Raw genomic sequence first — 19,051 nt, 5'->3', positions numbered from 1 at the left:
CGCAGCGGATTGAGTCGGGGCAGGTGCAACGTTGGGGCTGTGTGTGTGTGCTGCTCGTGCTTTCTTCTCCATTTCCGTCCAAGAAACAGATTCGAAAAAAAGAAAAAAGAAAAAAAGTCTTAAGATGGGAGAAGAGAGAACACAACCGGTTATCACTACGGAGACGACATCCACCTGGACTCCCTGGCCGATAACAAACCGTTGAGCGGGAAAAGTAAAGTCAAAAAACAAAAGAAAGACTTATATATTCAAGACCACCATTACACACGGGGTTCTATAGCAACAGACAAAACGAAAGGGGAAATATAGCTCCTTTTAAATTTTTCCTGGAGGAAAAAATAACATGCGTGGTGGATAGTGAACATATAGGATGGTGAATAATAATGGCAGAAGGTTTGCTTGTGCTGGAGATAAAATAAGGAGAGAGAAGGACGATAGTTGGGCTGGCTACGGCGTATAGAGCAGCTGTCACATGAGGATCCGACCCCCTTCTGTTGGGGCTCCTAGACCCCTGCATAACCTGCTGCCACCCGCGCGCTCCTTTATTATAATTGGACGAAAAAAGCCACCAAACCCCCCCAAAAACTCACCTTTGCCTTTTTCACCTTTATACTGATGGTAAAGTGGAGGGAGTAACTCATACATAGAAGGACCCCCCTTTTTTCTACCGATGGCTTCTGCTGTCGTGTCAGAATGTTCCCCCAAAAAATCCCCCCCACGAAAAAAAAAGAAAAAATTAAGAAACGAACGAACAAGAGCTACTACACCCCCTTACTGACTTTTGCTGGGGGTAGTAGAAAAATATCACCAGAAATATACTCTAGCTTATAACTAACAAAATATTCACTGCTCCCAAATTGTGACCCCCGACCGCTTAACGTTGCCAAAGCTCGGCAAACGCTCAATCCGTTGTATGGAACCCTTTAGAGCTGAGCTAGGCCTTATTATATCCAGATAAGCTTATATGTATAAAGGGGGGGGGGGTCTTGGATTGAGAGTGTGAGCGGTCGTGTTCCTTCATACTAATGTGTGTGCTCGTCCCCACACAAAAAGAAGAAATGATCAAAATAAAAAAAACAATGTCAAAGACACATTCCCAGACAATTGAATGACTATGATGTGTACCTAGTCTGTCGCCAAATAAAAATAAAAAAGTAAAATCGTTTTTCTTCGGTCACAACCGAATAACATGCTCACGAACTAGATTGGTTTTTTTTTGTTATCCTGTGTAAATGTGACGTTGGGGTGTGTATAGAATTTGGCATTGGCAACTTGACTGTATATATATGTAACTATTAGATTGGGTTAGTTGTGATGGTAAGTTGACAGCGGCAAAGAGTTTGGGTGGGTGTAGTGTATTGCTTTTCGGTCGTCTCGGGAGTCCTGGCTCGATATTGTATAACATCCAGCCACTAGATATATTCTGTGTGTAGTTTGGGAGATGTTGTATAGCTTAGACGATGAGGATGTTTGATGGGAGGTCTCTGTAAATGTCGAAAGACGGGCGAGTGTGCTGTGTGTGTGTGTGTGTGTGGGTGTGTGCTATCGGCAGCTGCAGCTGCCAGCCAAGGTACTCACTCAAACTATCCCGAATGTGTGAGTGAGAGGGCCTTGTATTATATATCTATTCCGTTGATGGAAATCGGCGATAGCCATCCAGCAGTGACACACACCGACATCAGAGTCTCTCCACATGTTTTAAGAAGAAGAAGAAGAAGAAGGCGGAGGCGTAAATAAGCGCGTGCCATCAGGTGAACGCGCTCTCTCGGCTCTAGTACCCACTTTTTTTTTTTTTACCCGGGTGTAGTAGTAGCTACTACTACCCCGATGGAAAAAGGGGAGGAGCCAAACCGAAGAGAGAGAGAGGGAGGAAAAAGAGACAAAACGGTAGCCACCCGGTCCAACCGAAGCCAGTCGAGTTCCGAGCTCCTGACAGTGAACTACATGTACGCACCTCCTAGCTCCTTATCATATTCCCCTTTCAATTTTTTGAGCAAGTTATTTCCAAAAAATTATTTGTTTGGTTAAAGTTTATTGGTCTGATTTGAAAAAAAAAACTTTTTGCGGTGAATTTGCGGTTCATGTGAAATTTGAATTTTGGTTTTTCGGTTGTTCTTCGGTGTTGTTGTTGTTGTTTCAATAAGAAGTTAAGAAGAAGAGATGATGGCCACGATGGCAAAGTTCAAGTGTCTCCTGGTTCTGCTGTTGGCCGTTTCCGTCTGCCGATCACAAGTCGATCCTGCGGCGACAACGACGACCTCCACTACGGACATGTTGTTAACGACCTCCAGTTCGGGATTGGACGGAGCCGTTCTGCTCCGGGCCGAAGGCCTCCGACTCGGCGAACTCTCCAAGCAAATGGCCGAAACCAACCGGGCGCTGGAAGAGCTGCTGGCCACCAAACTGCGCGACATTCACTACGCCTCGGTGATTGGCGAATTACGGGCCGAAATTGACTCTCTCAGGTGAGTTGCATTGAATCCATTCCGTCTGTGATCCATCCGGAAGCTTTTTAAAATATAACATAACTAACCTTGTCCAACAACTAAATTGATTGATTGATTTCCGGCAGACGTGACATGGAACACGTCAAGGAAGCGACGACAGCGTCGTCGGCGTCGTCGGGACGGAACGACGTCACGGCCGAGCCTACGGCGACGTCGTCGGAGAACGAGCAGAAGACGCTGCACTGGCTCCAGTCGTCGCTGGCCGAGATGAAGGGCGAAATCCTCGATCTGAATCGCTCCGTCAACGTGTCGAGGCAGTTGCAGCAGCAGCAGGAGACGGCCGGCCAGCTCCAGCTGACCCGCTTCGACGTCACAGTGCTGCAGGCCCAGGTGGCCGACGAGGCGGCTTACCGCCAGCAGATCAATCAATCGATCCAGCAAGTCGACGACGACGTCCAACGGCTCGACCATCACCAGCAACTCAACGCGGCCCAATTGGAGCGGCTCGAGAACAACGTAAGTTATGAGATTTCACATCTTTATCCAGCATCCCATCCCATCCATCCGCCGTAGTGTAGTGTGTGTAGAACCGGAACAAACGAGTGGACAAGGCCGAAGGCTTCTAGTCCATCTTTTTTGTTTAGTTGTCCGCCGCCGCCCGGTTTCCCAACAGCGCAAAGATAAATTAGATGTACAGAAGCGAGTCGAATTTGTTCGTAGGTGTATCATCATATAACTTCATGCGCGCACACACCGTCTTTCTTTTACAGCATCATGTCTTTTTCCCACCGAAATATTTTTATCATTTTTTCATCTAGCCCGGTCGTAAAAAAAGGGAAATCTATATACGTATGTATTTCCAGTAGTAGTAGGCAGCGCGCTGCTGTCTAATATATACAAGGCTTCACTTTTGTCTTTCTTTCTTTCCTTCTTGGTGGGGTGCAGAGACCTGGACTTTGTTTTTATTGACGTTGCTGCTAGAGACGGAAGGGAAAAAGTTGAAGTTGAAGGGAAAGAAGAAAAAAAAAACAGCAACTTGTACGATTTGACTTATTTTTTTTTTTGTTTTTATGTTTCGCATGGCTTCACTGTATATAAGACGGCACCATCCGCGTATCCGCCAAAAAGTTTTCCCCCCTCCTTTAGCCAATAACATTTCAGGTATAAGTTGACCTACTATTTATCTCGATTACTCTGAACTGTAGCCGGAAAAAGGTCGTCCAGCTAAAAAAAAAGTGGTGGTCATCTTTTATCGTCTAAAGTTCACGTGACAGTTTTTTACTTTTATTTTTTAAAAATCCCGCGCTTTTTTTATTTGAAAAGTTTTTCTTTTAAAAATCCAAATCATTCGTGTGGGAGCGGGGAGAGAGTCTCGGAATCGGAATATTACGTGTTGTTCGGAGGGCACGCAGAAAAAGGTGATGCAATGCGCCGTGTACACACGCGTTCGTCGCATAGACTCGATCTGTGCTGGCTCACGTTAGGGCTCTCTGCTGCTGTGCCAAGTGGGTTGGTTATTGGATGAAAGGATGCGTGTATAGACAGGAAAAAAGAAAAGGGGAGAGTGTCGGCGGTACTGCTGCTGCTGGGTGTGTCTCTATCTATTACAGTGGGTGGTGGTGGTGGTGGTGGTGTCGATAATGCGGCAGAAAAGTCGGTCGATCGGCAACAACTCCCGGAGCACGTTCCCTGTTCCGCCAGCCTCATTATGCGATAGATAGAATCAGACACACACATAGACATACGACAGTTTTTTTTTTATTTATAGCGACGATGGCAGTTGTTCACTTTTATAACATTCAGTAACCTTTCGACAACAACAATTTTTGCCTCCCCTCTTGTGTAGCTTGTTATTTGTTTATTGAAGCGAGTTTCGGCTTTTCGACAAAGTCAACAGCTGAGTTCCTGGGCCACTCTTCGAAAAAGGGAATTTATCTTTTATTATTATTATTTGCGCGAGCTTGTTTTCTTCTTCTTCTCCATCCACTGGATTCTGTTTTTGGCTGACATTCGCGACAAGCATCTGTCACGGTTTCTCCCTAAAGATGAGCTTCCATATGTCCAGGTGTGTGTGTCTATATAGAGTCTATCCCAAGGTAGATAGAAAAGGTCGCCGGTGGAATCCAATAGCTGGGCTGCTGGGGCTCATAACAACAACTTCTTTTCTTCTTGGACGCCGCCGCTCTCTTCTGCTTCATCTTTATTATTATTATTATTTTTTTTTTCAATTTTTCCCTCAACTATCCATCCCCCCTCTTCTTCCTTTCCATCATCATGGTAACATACGGGAAGGTCTACACAGTCAGTAGGAAGATGGAACCGGGGGGGGGTTAACCCCACACACAGCACCTTGCAAGCGCACGGTGCCTTTTCTTTTCGTTTCTCTCTTAACCGAGTTTAATTTTTATGAAAGAAGAAGAAGAAGAAGAAGAAGGGGCCGCTAAATAACACCAAGGCAACACCTGCCCCCTCAGGGCAATAGACTCTAGCTCTCCCCTCTCTCTTTACAAAGTTAGAAAGCCCGCATCTATAGTATACTTTTTTTTTCTTTAGTTTACCTGATGTGTTTTTTTCTTTTTCTATTTCTAAAAAACCGGTGAACAGATGGGTCTTTTTTTTATCCTTCACCCCATTCTCTGGAAAAAATAGTTGATTGGTCACCCCGGATGATTTGACTAAAAAAAAAAATATTTTTTCTTTTATTTATTTTTGCGGGGAAGTTATATCGGCGTCTGTTTGGAATTTCTCTATTCTTGGTTTATTATTGATCGATTGATTTCGAATGACTTTTCGTTATATCCTGAGGGGGGGAGCTACCGAATAGAATTTCGACCCCGCCGGAAACAACTATGCCCCGGCCATCTCCGTTTGAAAGGCCAGCAAAGTTTATAAGACGACCGCATATGTGAAGCGGAGGAGGAGGCCATTTCCTTTTTTTCGAATTTTCGGCCGAAGTTAATTGACCACCAAATGTCGCTCATTACCAGCCGTAAAAACGATCCACACGCACAGCAGAAGAAAGAAATATGTAACATAACAGACGCGCCAGTAAAGTCCATTAGTCTCCACACTGTCTTTATCCTCCTCGACACATTAAATAAATGCAATAACAAATGACTTGAGGGCTTGTGTCGGCACCACTAACAGTCAATTTTTTTTTTGTCCGTGCGGTGAACGCGATTCAAACCTCCCCCGACAAAATGTCAAACGCACGCGCCATCAAAGCTCGCAGATATTTAGTCGGTCCCCGATATTCAATTGGAAACAATTCATCAAACGAACAAACGAACGAAGAAAAAGAATAAAGAATGTTTGTTCTGTTCTGTTCTCTTCTTTTTTATCTGATTGTTGTTGTCGCTGTTTGTTTTCCCCTAGCGACGGCGTGGGGTCCAAATTGAATTTCATTTCACCTACAACAGAGCAGCTGGGTCGGGTCGGGTCTTATTTTTGCAGTTATTGCGGCCATCTCGTTTGAAACACAAGACTCAATTTGCCCGGGATTGGTGAGCCAGTTGATTGGGAATCCTCCTGAGGGGCAAAACGTCTAACGAATCGAGTCGTGGGTGGAAGAGAAAGAAGAATAACGAAAATAACACTCCGGAATTCTCGTCTGTTCTTCCGCGTTTGGGAAGAAAATCTTTTCAATCATTTCATTAACTCTATCGATCCTGCGGCCGGGTTGGATCTTCTAACATTTGCCTTTTCTTTTCTGCACGCGGTTATTATGATTTCGATCCGTCGAAACATAATGTTGTCGCTCGAAGGCATTTCTTTGCTCCCCATTTCGTTTATTTGTCGCTGTTGTGTCGCCATCGGCATCTCTCTCTCTCTCTGGCGCTAGTTTGCACTTGATCCAATCAACTTTGGTTGAGTTAGGCGACTCTGCTCTTCTCGGCGGAGTAGAGAAATCGATCGAGCGGGCGGGTGGGTGGGGCGGTAAATAGATGAAAGGAGATTAGCTATTAGCCCCGCGGAGCCATCACCGCCAGCTGCATGTTGTTATATAGACTAGTGGTAGTGCACAATAATACTCGGAGCCGTGAGGAGGACTCGGTGTCCCGAAGAAATGCAACGGCACGCAAAATAGAATCACTGTTGTTGTTGGTGGTGGGTTAGAAATTCTTGCGACGGCCGATCGATCCGCTAATGTCGGCCGCATTTCCTTATCACTTGGCCCATCCCCACCACCACCCATTTTCGATGCTATTACACATTTGTGTGTGAGGCTGGATGGGATTGAACCAATCCATTGAATTTCGGGTAACCGCCGGGACTGTGATGTCGACAGTCGTGAAATGACGCGGGCAGTCATTTTGAATTCCGGAAGAAGAAAAAGAAGAAGCGATCACGCAGATGATTACGTCAACGAGGCTTTCCGCCTACGCTGGCCTCCCCGTCCGACGAATGATTGCGCAGTAAATCTATTCGCCCAGAGTTATTCTTCCATTCACGGTGAACGTCTGCCGTCTCTCGGTGACTAAAGATGTCGATTCGCCATGTCTTCCTCTTTCTTTTTTTTGCTAACCTTTCGCCGTTCGTGACTGGGAGGCCGAAAAAAAAAAGAAAAACGGGGTGTGATTTTTCATGCCGACTGGATGGGCGCGGTCACTCGGTCTCCGGAAAGAGGATGGGCGATGGGCCGGGTTAGATGTTCAAAGAAAAGAGTCACGAACCTATTTGCTATTTATAATACAACCGCCGAAAAAAAGGCCTTTGACAGCAGCTAGAGCCGATCTCTAGACGACCTTTACGGCTCCTCTTTTTCAATCAATGCCACCCCCTCCGCACGACGAGTCAATCGTCGTGTACTCTTCGGCCTCGCCGGATTTGCCCCATTCGAGATTGTTAAGACATAGAGATAGAATAGCGGAGATTTGTCTCTTCAAGTGCCTTTTAGAGCTGCAAAGAAATAAAGCAAAAAAGAATCGGTTGATTTATGTATATCCACCAGTCGCCGAAATGTAAGTCTCTACATTACACTCTGGACAAATATATATATCCTTCCGTCCGGATCATAATTTTGATGCTAGTCCGAGAGCTATATAATAGCTGAAAGGCAACTGAGAATGGTCTTGGTATATATTATACAGTTAAGTCGTCTCCTACAACAACATATGATGTTAACCCACCATAACTTGATTGCCACCATCGGCTCCCCTCCGCTCGTCCATAACACATCCGGCCTGCTGGTTGGCGCGGGGTTCTTTCTTATATATAACTACACACTCTATTATCAGCACAAAAAGAAAAGAAAAAAAACTTTCATGATGTCTATTCTTCTTTCTTGTTAGTCATATCCCAAAAAAAAAGCTCGAAAACAACCGCAATGGGTCCCAAAAGTCATCATTACTGGACGATAAACTAATGCGTGTTTGAAACTAGCGCGTAAAAAAAGAACCGAGGGGTAGAAATAAAAACATTTAAACAAATGAAATGTTGTCCCTGGCCAAATGTTTCCTTCTACCCTTTTTATTTTTTTGGCAAAATAAACCGTCAGTTCCATCTCAAAATAAGCGTTCCAGCAGCTGCGTGGGATAATAAGTTGGCCGTCGTCTGCTTTTATTTTTATTTTTGGGTTGGGTGCTGGATCGCACAAGTTTCGCATGGCGGATGAGATGTTACCGTCTTTAGATGTTACGCTCCAGCGACGCACACGTTGTCTAGGCTTTCTCTCACCCTCGGTGCTCGCATCTCTTTTCACCAAAAGAAAGAAAATTCCGGTTCTGGCGTTTTCTTTTACACTCGGATTGATCCGTCCCGACTACGCTTTTGTGAAGGGGGGGGGATGAGCTTTGAGATGTGTGTTCTCCCTTTCATGTGATTTTTTTTTTCTTACGGTTTATTTTTTATTTTTTGACGGGTGCAAAATGCGGATGGAAATCCAGCCGACTTTGAAAGCCCTAATCAAAACATCTTTTATGTTGCGCAAGGAAATTGATAATAATAATAACGGAATGTTTTTTTTTCGATTCAAACAGATGGCCGACATTCGACTGGAAATGCAACTCTCCCACAAGATGCTGGCCATGGCCGACAGTGAGCACGAAGAGCCCGTTGTCAACATGCTCAAGACCAAGAAGAACCAGCGGAGGAGGACCCGATCCGTCATCGACGACGTCCAGCAAACGGACGAGGAGATGAACCGACTGTCGACGATGGCCACCACGGCGACGGACACATCGGTCCAGCCCCGCCAGCACCACCGGATCCGCCACCACCGCAGCGAGCTCAAACACCAAGTTCACACGCTGAGGAAGATGGTCAAGACGCTGGCCGGCGAACAGCACGACCTGCAGAAACAGATGGTCCTGCTGAGCCAATTGAGGACCACCGCCGAGTCCAACGTCCACAAAATGGAAACGGAACTGAGGGCCGTCCTGAAGCGGCTCGAGTCGCAGCCGTCCAGCAACTGCGCCGGCAGCAACGCGGAAGACGTGGCCGAAATCAGCGCCCAGAACAAGAAGCTGGCCGAGAGCGTCGACCGGCTGACGCTGAAAGTTTCCGGCGTCGATCAGGTCCAGTCGTCGACGCTTCAGCTCTTTGAAGCGATGGAGCGGCTGGAGGAGCGCTACGACGACAACATTGGCGAACTCCAGCGTGAAGTGGCCAAACTTGAGTACAACGACGGCCAGCTGACGTCCACCGTCCACACGCTCAAGGAGGATCAGGGCGAGCAGTCGGAACTGGTCAAGTCGATGAGGGCGACGACGACTCTACTGCAGGAGCAGGTCCAGGCCGATCAGATCCGCTCGGCTCTTTTGCTAGCCAAACTCACCAACAACACGCTGGCCATGATGAATCAGAGCCACGGACAGCAGGTCCAGAACTGGAGATTCGCCCAGATTGAGCAGTCCATCCAGTCTGCCCAGTCGATCGATTCGCTCAAGCAGAGCCTGGCCCATCTGGAACACGAGTACAACAATCTCGCCCACAATTTACCTCACGGTGAGTCCCATTTTCTTCCGCATTTAATTTAATTTCACAATTAATTCAACCCCATTTTTCTGTTGTTTAATCTCAGATTGCCGCGACGTGTCGTCGACGGGCGTCAATTACATTCTCCCGCGTGAGTCCAGTGAAGTCGTCAAAGTTTACTGCGACCAGGAGACTTCCGGCGGCGGATGGACCGTCATCCAGCGCCGGTCGGACGGCAAAGAGGATTTCAACCGCAACTGGGCCGCCTACAAAACGGGTTTCGGCTCTGTGATGGGCGAATTCTGGCTGGGCAACGACAACCTCCACCGTCTGACGGAGGACAACACGACGATGCTGCGGGTGGACCTGTGGGACATTTACGGCCAGTACTGGTGGGCCGAGTACGACAGCTTCGTTGTGGGCAGCGAGAACGAGGGCTACTCGGTCCAGTTCCACGGCTACACGGGCAACGCCTCGGACGCCATGGCCTCCTACCACCAGTCGATGAAGTTCAGCACGCGGGACAACGACCAGGACCTGAGCAACACCAACTGCGCCGACAGCTACCAGGGCGGCTGGTGGTACTCGCACTGTCAGCACGTCAACATCAACGGCAAATACGCCCTGGGATTGACCTGGTACGACAGCCTGGAGAACGAGTGGATCGCCCTGGCCAAAGTCGAGATGAAGGTGCGGGACAAGCGAATTTTCAACCAACCAGCAACGACGACGGCGACGGCCAGCGTCGACTCGACTCCGTCGGTTCATTGAACTGGACAAAAAGAAATCAAATCGAAAGAAAGACCCTCAATCTCATCCGTGAAGTGCCCCACGCCATTCGTGCGAAACATCTCGGACCGAGGCCTAGTCCAAGTTGATCCCGTCGTGCACTTCATCATCATCTCGCCCACCCACACACACACAGTCGTGTGTGTGTGTGTGTATAAATGAACTTATTGTATCCATATTTTATGATTCCCACTCGTTTTTCTCAGTTGTCAGTCCCACACCCCTCCCCCAGCTGTTTCATCATCGCCTGACGCCAACGGATTTGGCGCACAAAGAAAAACATTCATGGAATATCACCGATGATCTGGCGGATGATTTGGTTTCGGTTGAAAAAGAATTGGATTGCGTCACTATGTGTACATGTATAACCCTAGTCTATATATATGTGTTGGTTGGGAACGAAAAATAAGGGCCGACTTATTGTGTGTTGCGTTCGGGCCAAAAAACAAAATTTCTGTTTCTCAATGTGTGCGTGTATCTATACTAACGTGTTCTTAGAGCTGCCCGCCTGAAGGAAAAAGAAGAAACAACCATTCAAAGATTTTGTCCTCGATTTGAATTTGGCCATCTTCCCGCCGTTTTTTTTTTTTTTTTATTATTTTTATTGGCTGTGTTTTGTTCTTTTTTTCAATTCAAAATTCCCGCCCTGGAATTATTTTCATGACCCTCCTTCAAAATAATAATATTTCAGTGTGCATAACACATATCAAATTATATACATTTACGAAAGGAAAGGAGAGAAGGAAAGAGGACGATGTTTGTGTTTTCGTTGGGTAGATTGCGTGTGTGTGACGGTGTGTGTCACCATGATTATATATATACATATACATGTTCATAATTCTCTCTTGATTTTCCCTGGCTGGCATTTTGGCGTGCTGCTTTCACAGGACACGGCAGGGCCCTGTAGCGCGCGTGTGTCTATTATATACATATATATTCTCTTTGATCGCCATTGATGATGAAAAACAAACAAAAACATTAAAACAAACTTAAAATAAAAAAAATCCAACCTGAGTTTTTTTGGGATGGCAAAAACTGACAAAAATCGAATGAAATGAAAATATACGGCTGATATAAAAACAACTTTCTATTGTTAAATTTTCCTACATTATTCCTTTAAGATACATACATACAACATAACTAGATTTTTTCATAACGTAGATTTAATATTATTTGAATCGGCAAAAATTGGCAATTGTTTTTCTTACGAAAATTAATAAATTATTGGTTCAGCGGCCATCTTGTTTAGAATTAGAACACAAAAATTAGCAGACGAATTTTTGCAGTCGTCTCATTTGACAGCTCCGGTGTGGAGGTGTAACTCTGTGCACGAGCTAAAAATTAAAAGTGATATTATTCTTTTGAATTGAAGTTAACGTTAGTGAATTACTCTCCTTATTTGATTGGACTTATCTCTGGATTTTGGTAAGCTAACAATCTTGATTTTCAACTCTCAATAGATACGCCCCCATTTTCCTGCATTGTGACTTGACTTGCTGCTTCTTGCATTATTAATGGCGATACAGATGGTTAAGTTTTGCACACGCGGATTTAACAATTGAACGTCTTATTAGGAATAATGTCTTTCACGGATTCTAGTTTGTATCAAATAGATTTCTAAGAGTGACTATCTCTATTCGATGGCAGAAAATAGGGTGTTATTCATATCCAGTCGGCTGGAAGATTTCGGCCGACAGAGCTGGAAATGTTTTGATCGGCTTCTTCCCAAGATTGACTGGCATCGATATGCAAATGCGCCATGGTGAGCTCTGATATCTCTGTCTAGCTCTGTTTATACTGTTGTATATGTATACCTAGCTCTTTTCTCTTTGACATGCATCTTTATTCGGGTGGGGATTTATATAGGCAATCCCAAATGCCGGATCGACTATATAGATATGTGTGTTGTGTGTGTGATCGGATCGACCGTTGGAAGATATGGCGTCGGCTTTTGCCTTTTTGAAATTTTCCCTTTTATTTCATGCCGAATGAATATATCCCCCGCCCGTGTTTGGCTCTCGGCTGGTGATCGATACCCAAATTCGCCCACGTTTTCTCTTTGCCATTCATCGCGACTGCTGTTGCAGTTGATCAGATTTTCATGACGAGTCGTCGTCTTTTGTCTTATACGTCTATCGTATAAGATCCTTCCGTTTTCCCGTTGTTCGGTGTCTCCTCCCCACCATCCCAGCGGAGATGAAGGGCATCCGTAAGATTTTCATTTTCCCCAAATATTTCTTCCTTCCTCTCTCTGTCTCTCTCTCTTTTGTCTTATCTCCATAAATTATTGTCAGGGATGGAAAGAATAAGAAAGAGATAAAGGAGAGAGAAACAAAACAGAAATACAACAAAAATGAAGAGGCGAAAGATGAGGAAGCGACAGCAGCAGCAGTCACACACAGTGGGTTATATGAAAACTATTCCAGACATCTGTGCTGTCACAAGGAAAGGGCCCCCCTGTCTATATTTATACTCCGTCGCTCCCGGTATGCTGAATTCTTATGAAAACAACAAAACAAAAAATATATATGGATGGGAGAGAGAAGGACTCTCTCTCTCATTTCATTGCCGTATTGCATTCCGGAAAGTAATTGAACATCGTCGTGTTATCGATTGTTGTGATGTAAGCACACACTCGTCTACAACTTGGAGCGCCAAGTGTCCACGCGCTCATTCAATATTCAATTATATCTTTTTTTCCGTCAAACATAATACTCTTTTCTTATAGGGATGGCGACACGTTCCGACGACAAAGAAAGGGACTTGTATATTTGCTGCTGCGTCCTAAATATCTGAAAGTCATTTCGCTCGTTGCTATTGCTGCTGGGGACTCTTTCAATCGTCTTGTACGACCGGTGCAAGATCAGAGAGCCTCGGAGACTCTCATCCAGATCATTAATTATTGCGTGTAGAGACGGGACGACGTCCATCGGCGGTCGTTCGTTATTTATTTTTGCACGCAGAGTGGATAGTAGAGTGCCCGTCGTGTTCTTGTTGCGAAGCTTCTCTTCTTCTATTAATAATAATGGAATTCTACCGCCATGTCTTTCGTGCTGCAACAGCAATGTTACCCAGCTCAATTCCCCCCGGGCAATCTAAGCGCGTTTTTGACATGGCCATCATTTTGCCAACAGATATAACAGCAAAATAAAAGGAATTGAAAATAGAAAAAAAGGTCAGCTGCTTGGCTATTCATATCGCGCACTTTGATCTCTCATCGTGTGTTTATAACTTTGTTTTATTCATATCTAGGAAAGGGAGAGATGATGTTTGTGTGTGGTTGTCTCTCTGTGCTGTGCGCTATTATTATGATGATGATTTATAACGCGGACTGTGGCCGGAGTTGGGCAAGAAGATTAGAACGTTTCGACTTGTCTGGAGGTTCTTATATGCGCCCAGCATGCGATCAACGATCCCGCTTGATGATATCGCCCTCCGACAAAGACTTTGGTACTGTATGAAAGACGACCGTGAAGGAATAGATCGATCAGCGCGTATAGTAGGTCGTGACATTTTTTCCCCCTGCCGTTTCGATGGGCCACCGGGATATACATGTTGTAGTAGTCGCACACTAGTCGAGAGTTTTCTTCGATTGTAGAGTCCGTCTTTTCATTCCAACACAATGGGAGGGGGAAAAAACGGAGCGATTTCATCTTCAAACAACTCGAGAAGTCGCATGAGACCCCGGCCGACGACGATGAGAGTTTTGCGAGTTCAGTATCCTCTCTCTCTCCTTCCCTATATAGGCTGGGCAGCTCTTTTAGTCTAATTGCATTCTTGAACATTCTCCCGTCCGACTGTTTGTAGGCGAGAGAGACTCTGCACACACACTGTTGACTAGTTGCGGCCTTCTCTGTTTGATCAATGCCAGTCCTCGCCTCCTCCTTCCCCGCTTTTCTCTTAAAGATATTGAAAAACGAAAGGATATCAAAGAATTGGATAGAAAACGTTTGGCTGTGTATTTGTTGTCCCGTAAAAACCTATAATCCACATTGTACATAATCGTTTAAACTGCAGCTGTCAGAGTATATGTCACAACGTATATTACCTGGGTCGATCCTTATTTCTTTTTTTGGGGGGAAATTCAAACAACAATTGGCGGATCGATGTTTTGCTGTCGTTTGTGTGTGTAGAAAAAATAAAAAATGTCTTTGATATTTTTCGACTGCGAATCTTCTGGGGATCAAAAGCCAAAAAGTGAAAGTGACTTGGCGCATTCTTCCACTTTCCTATTCTTCCCTTGGTTCTCCTTTTACTCTTGACACTCATTTTTAAGGTACGAACACCTTCTGGAAAACGTCTCCGAACGACATTGGTTTATTTTTCATTCTTTTTTTTGCCATGTCATTGACACTCGAGTAGAAACACGTAGCACTCTTATCATCAAACACACAATAGTCTCACAAGAAACTGCCAGAATGACAATCAAACGGGCGGGGGTGATAAAAAAGAAAACCTATATCGCTGTTGTCGCAGTGGAAAAATGTCGTTTAGTGCGAAAGAACAAGGTGTAAAGTTTAGTTTGTATGTGTCTCTCAACTCTTGTTCCCTGTTGGAGCACATATAGCCTATAAAAGCGATCGCCGGGGCGGAGTTATTGCTGCGCACGTATCCGTTTCGTTCAATGGCCAGGTAGAAAAGTGCTCTATCAAGTTTTATTCCTTTCCAAAGAGGGCTTAGTAGAGGACGCTTTTGCATCGCCTTTAAAGTTATCGGTGATTTATTCGTTTAATTTATTTCTCTTACATAAAGTTATTAACCCGAAAAGACAATCTATAATAAATAAACTGTTGTTTATTTTAGGTAGTCGCTGATTGCATAATCATGTGCGCTTGTTTCGTGCCCGGTTGCACAACTCGGGCTGAAACGATGGAAATGGAAAATCGGATCTTGTTTTCATTCCCGAAAGATGAAAACCGACTCTTGGCTTGGAAGAGGGCGCTACCTATAGACGCCGTCGTCACCAAATCATCTAAAGTGTGCGACCTCCATTTCGACGATGACGCCATCATCAAAAGTCGAGTGTCAACGGTAGACGGAAAACAGACGACTATCGCCGTTCGTCCGGTGCTCAAACCCGGAGCAATTCCCACAAGATTTCAGAGTATCATTTACTTGTGAAAAAATTGTACATTTTTTTCCATCAAGGTGGTTTCATTATCGTGTTAGGCGCATTCTTGTCGAATATTAAATCTTTCTAGTCAACATCAATACTTTTCGTCCCCCCTTAATCCCTTATGTCACGACGCTTGGTTTATGCATGGCCATATTGCGTGTGCTTTTCGCATGCAATCAAATTACAGCTCGGGTAGTTGTGTGTGTGTGTAGTTGGTTAACCTCGTTAGTCTTGTCTCTACACCAAGATTGACAGAGAACAACGTGTGCCATTAATGTGGCTCCCTCCTTGTTTACCGCCAGCAGCGCGTTCCAATAAAGCAACTTTTGGGAAGACATGACATGCCGTTCCCGCGAACACTCTGTAATCAACTTTCTACGTCGTGGAAACTTTTACCCAATACACATTAAAGAGCCCTTCGATATAATGACTCCTCAAACTTGTGTACTACACGTCCGTGTTTCAAATCAAAACTATTCCGAGGTTACGTTCTAATCCGCGCAACTTTTTGTTGCGGTAACCGTGAACTTATTAAACGACACAAGTTAATGGCTATTCAAAAATAACTACAACAACATTTTTGTTTTTCTTTAAATGTGATTCAAATTTATTTATTGACGAAAATGACATGATTATATTATTCATTTCAGAAAGTTTAAACTACGATGGGAATTTCACTTGACATGGGATTCTCGGCAGACGAACGGCAGCCGTGGAGTTTTGTCAGCTGGGAAGCTGAATCCCATTTCGGTAAGTTGATCTTGATTGTAAATTTGCCAACAAGAGCGGCCGTTTTTGCTGAACTTGTCCCCGCGGTAATCTTTCACAATGTACAGCATTGTTACGTTTCTTTCCCTGGCCTTGGCGATGTTTGCTTCCGTCTCATTAGGCTGGCAAAAATGGTCGTATTCCGTCTTGGCACTCTCGTCGAGCCATTGCCACTCATCGCTAGTCGTTAGGTCAAAGAACCCGCCCGTCCACAATAATCGTTGCTCTTCATTGGTTTTGGCGAAAATGGCGCTCCTATTGTTACGCACGGCATTGTCCAGTAAAATGTCGTCGCATCTCGACTCGATCGTCAGCCAACTCGACTCTTTTTGGCAGACTTCCTTCATTGTCGTGAACGGGACGCGACCCGTGTACATCCTCAAGTTGGCATTTAACGTCAGGCTCACGTTGGCCGCCGACTTAGTGTAAGCCACTTTTGGTACATAGGTGAATCTGATTATCACGACGATAATGCAGGCGACGATAATCGGCACGACGAAAGTGAACAGGACGAGTTTCAGTCCACCGAATAATCCGATTGCCTTTTGCGTGTTAGACCGTTTTGTTGGTCGTTTTGTTCTGGTCTCGGGCGTTGAGTGCTGCGTCCTCTTAAAGTTGGCGGCGAGCGCTGGCGGAATATAATCTCGCGATTCGTCTTCAGCTCCGGGAATTGTTTCGTAACTCGTTTGCTGGGGCCGAAAGAGAAGGAACTGCACCGCGATGGAAATGATACAAAGAAGTGAATTTAATCCGACGCATAGAGCCACCAGGGCCGAATCGCCTATGAGACTCGCTTCGGCTTCGACCATTAAGACGTTTTTGAAGAACAATAGAGCACTCTGGATGACCAGCATGATCAAAACGAGTATGATGGCCCAGCGGTGGATGTTGGCGCCCGAGTAGGTGGGCTCGAACGTCTGGGCCGTCGTGTAGCGATCGATGACGTAACCGACTACCAAGCACAGGACGGTGATGGGGATAATTGGCGGATAGGTGAAATACCCCACGCAAGTGATGACAAATTGCGCCACCAGTTCGGAGTAGCGCTCGCCCATGTCGAATTCTTCGCGCGGAATGGCATCCTCGGCATTGGGTGATTTGATTAACCGCAGCCATGTTTTGGTAGCCCATCGTTTCACTCGTGGTAAAATGAAGCAGCTGCGAAACAAAGTCCATTCGATGACTGAAATGGCCATTTCAGAGCCCAGGTCTGGCCGGAATATGCACTGCAATCGAATCCAGTGATTCACCACGTCCGGGTCGGTTCGGGTCCAGATGATTGAATTCCAAATGTCTTTAAAGTTGAGCATAGGCAAAACGATTTCTGATACGACGATGATGACGAACGAAGACAGGAAAACGCCCAAGTGTTTGCTGGATTTTCTCAGGTGGTTCACCTGGAAGATGGGGCTGATTCGGACGATGATCAAGATAGCAATGGTAATGATCGATTTAGAGTAAATCAGGACGTAGTAAGATTGGCTTTCGTGCTCGACCAGGAGTTTCAACGATTCCACGACGATGGTCGAACCGACCAGAGGTAATAGGACGATGAAAAAGTATTGAATTATCTTGATCAGTAGGCAAAGGAGGCTTCCCTTTTGGTGCAGAAAGTCCCAGACGATATCCGCAGAAGGTGGAGCCCATTCCAGCGACCAACTTTTTGTGTTACTCGGTTGATTGATGACCAATTTGGCGTGTTGTCGGGTTGCGAAAGTCACGAAAGCCGCTGTGGCTGGAAGACTGTTTGACGGTTCGTCCAATTTGTGAATCAGATTTACTCCAGCTACAACATCGCCATTGTTGTCTTGGAAATGCCTTCGCAGAAAGCTCTCGGTGCAGTCGTCTCGATGGATTCTTGAAATCAATAGCGTGCGTCGGCTTGTTTGACTCTCGCCCGCAATCGTCATCTTGTTTCGGGACCCGTGAAAGTAGAAAACAACAACGCTGTAAACGAAAACCACCCACAAGCAGACACCGGTGCGGATCACATTCCACGTAGTGAAGACCCCAATCAGTAGAACTGTTATCACCATTAAAAAAGATGGGATCAAAATGGCGATGAGACAGAGTTGGAAACTGAGCAAAACGAGCTCGTCTGTTTCGTGGTGACCTTTTAAATGGCTGGGCTGGATGCCACCCCAGATTCCGTACATCCTTTCTGAGATCCATGAGCATTTTCCTTGGTCTTTTGGCTTCATTTCCTGTTCGTCATCCGTGTTGGAGCCGGACTCGAGATCCGCATGGATGGGGGATCTCTTCCGGTCATAAATCCGCCCACAGAATTCTACCAGCACGGAGACAGTCAGCACGATGAACAGTGCGAGCAAGTTAAACAGAATGCTCTTGTTTAAGAGAAACACGGTGATGTTGTTAAACACTCCTTGGTCTGCTGGGCAATGTTGAGTCAGGGTTAATTCTTTGGAAGGATCGTAAGATTCGGTTTCCAAAAGCTCTAGGACGAAATCGACGAGAAGCTCTAAGCTGACTCTCGGGTATAGTTTTTGAACTCGTAGTACGTCATTGCAAGTTAAATTCGCCAAAGGTGTCGATGATCGAGAAGACGGAAATAAGATGTTCATTAAATCCTGTTTTTCTTCCGGGGTAAGCTCATCGTCATTGGGGAAATTTGAATCGGATGGCAGGTGAGTCGGGGTTGTGATTACGGCGTCAGTGCTGGAATCTCGACTTCCGGTCAAAGATGATATAGGTTTACCAGTCACCATCATCACTACATATCCGAGAATAATTAATGGCATTAACGAATGGCAAGTCGCCTTCTTCGCTTCTCGTTGGATAATCGCCATTTCAACAACTTTCAAAATTCGTAACTCGTGGACTGCTATATATGCACTCTTGTACGCTAATGGCAGTTGGCAAATGCGGTTTCCCCATTATTCCGAAGTTTTTTAATATCTAATTCAGAGTTCAAAATCTTTTTCCAGGGTAATTTTACACAAAATTTTTTTTCACACGAAATACACCAAGTCCCTCCTCCTTTTTTGTTTCTAAAACG

The 19,051-nt window shown here is 45.3% G+C and overlaps 1 protein-coding gene and 1 long non-coding RNA gene across 2 annotated transcripts; both read left to right on the top strand.

Moving 5' to 3' along the window:
• The first annotated feature begins 1,907 nt into the window (after positions 1-1,907).
• Positions 1,908-11,234, top strand: LOC124208538 (protein scabrous-like). The gene is made up of 4 exons (XM_046606354.1): positions 1,908-2,465; positions 2,573-2,963; positions 8,426-9,392; positions 9,469-11,234. The coding sequence occupies exons 1-4, from the start codon at positions 2,161-2,163 to the stop codon at positions 10,131-10,133; spliced, it is 2,328 nt and encodes a 775-aa protein (XP_046462310.1). The 5' UTR covers positions 1,908-2,160; the 3' UTR covers positions 10,134-11,234.
• Positions 11,235-14,387: 3,153 nt separating this feature from the next.
• On the top strand, positions 14,388-15,689 carry LOC124208540. Its single transcript, XR_006880499.1, has 2 exons — positions 14,388-14,866; positions 14,955-15,689. It is a non-coding gene; the product is annotated as an uncharacterized LOC124208540 (long non-coding RNA).
• The last annotated feature ends 3,362 nt before the right edge of the window (positions 15,690-19,051 follow it).

This window comes from Daphnia pulex, chromosome 12 (assembly GCF_021134715.1).
Source record: "Daphnia pulex isolate KAP4 chromosome 12, ASM2113471v1".
Lineage (NCBI taxonomy): Eukaryota > Metazoa > Arthropoda > Branchiopoda > Diplostraca > Daphniidae > Daphnia > Daphnia pulex.
This window is presented reverse-complemented; position numbering and strand designations above follow the sequence as displayed.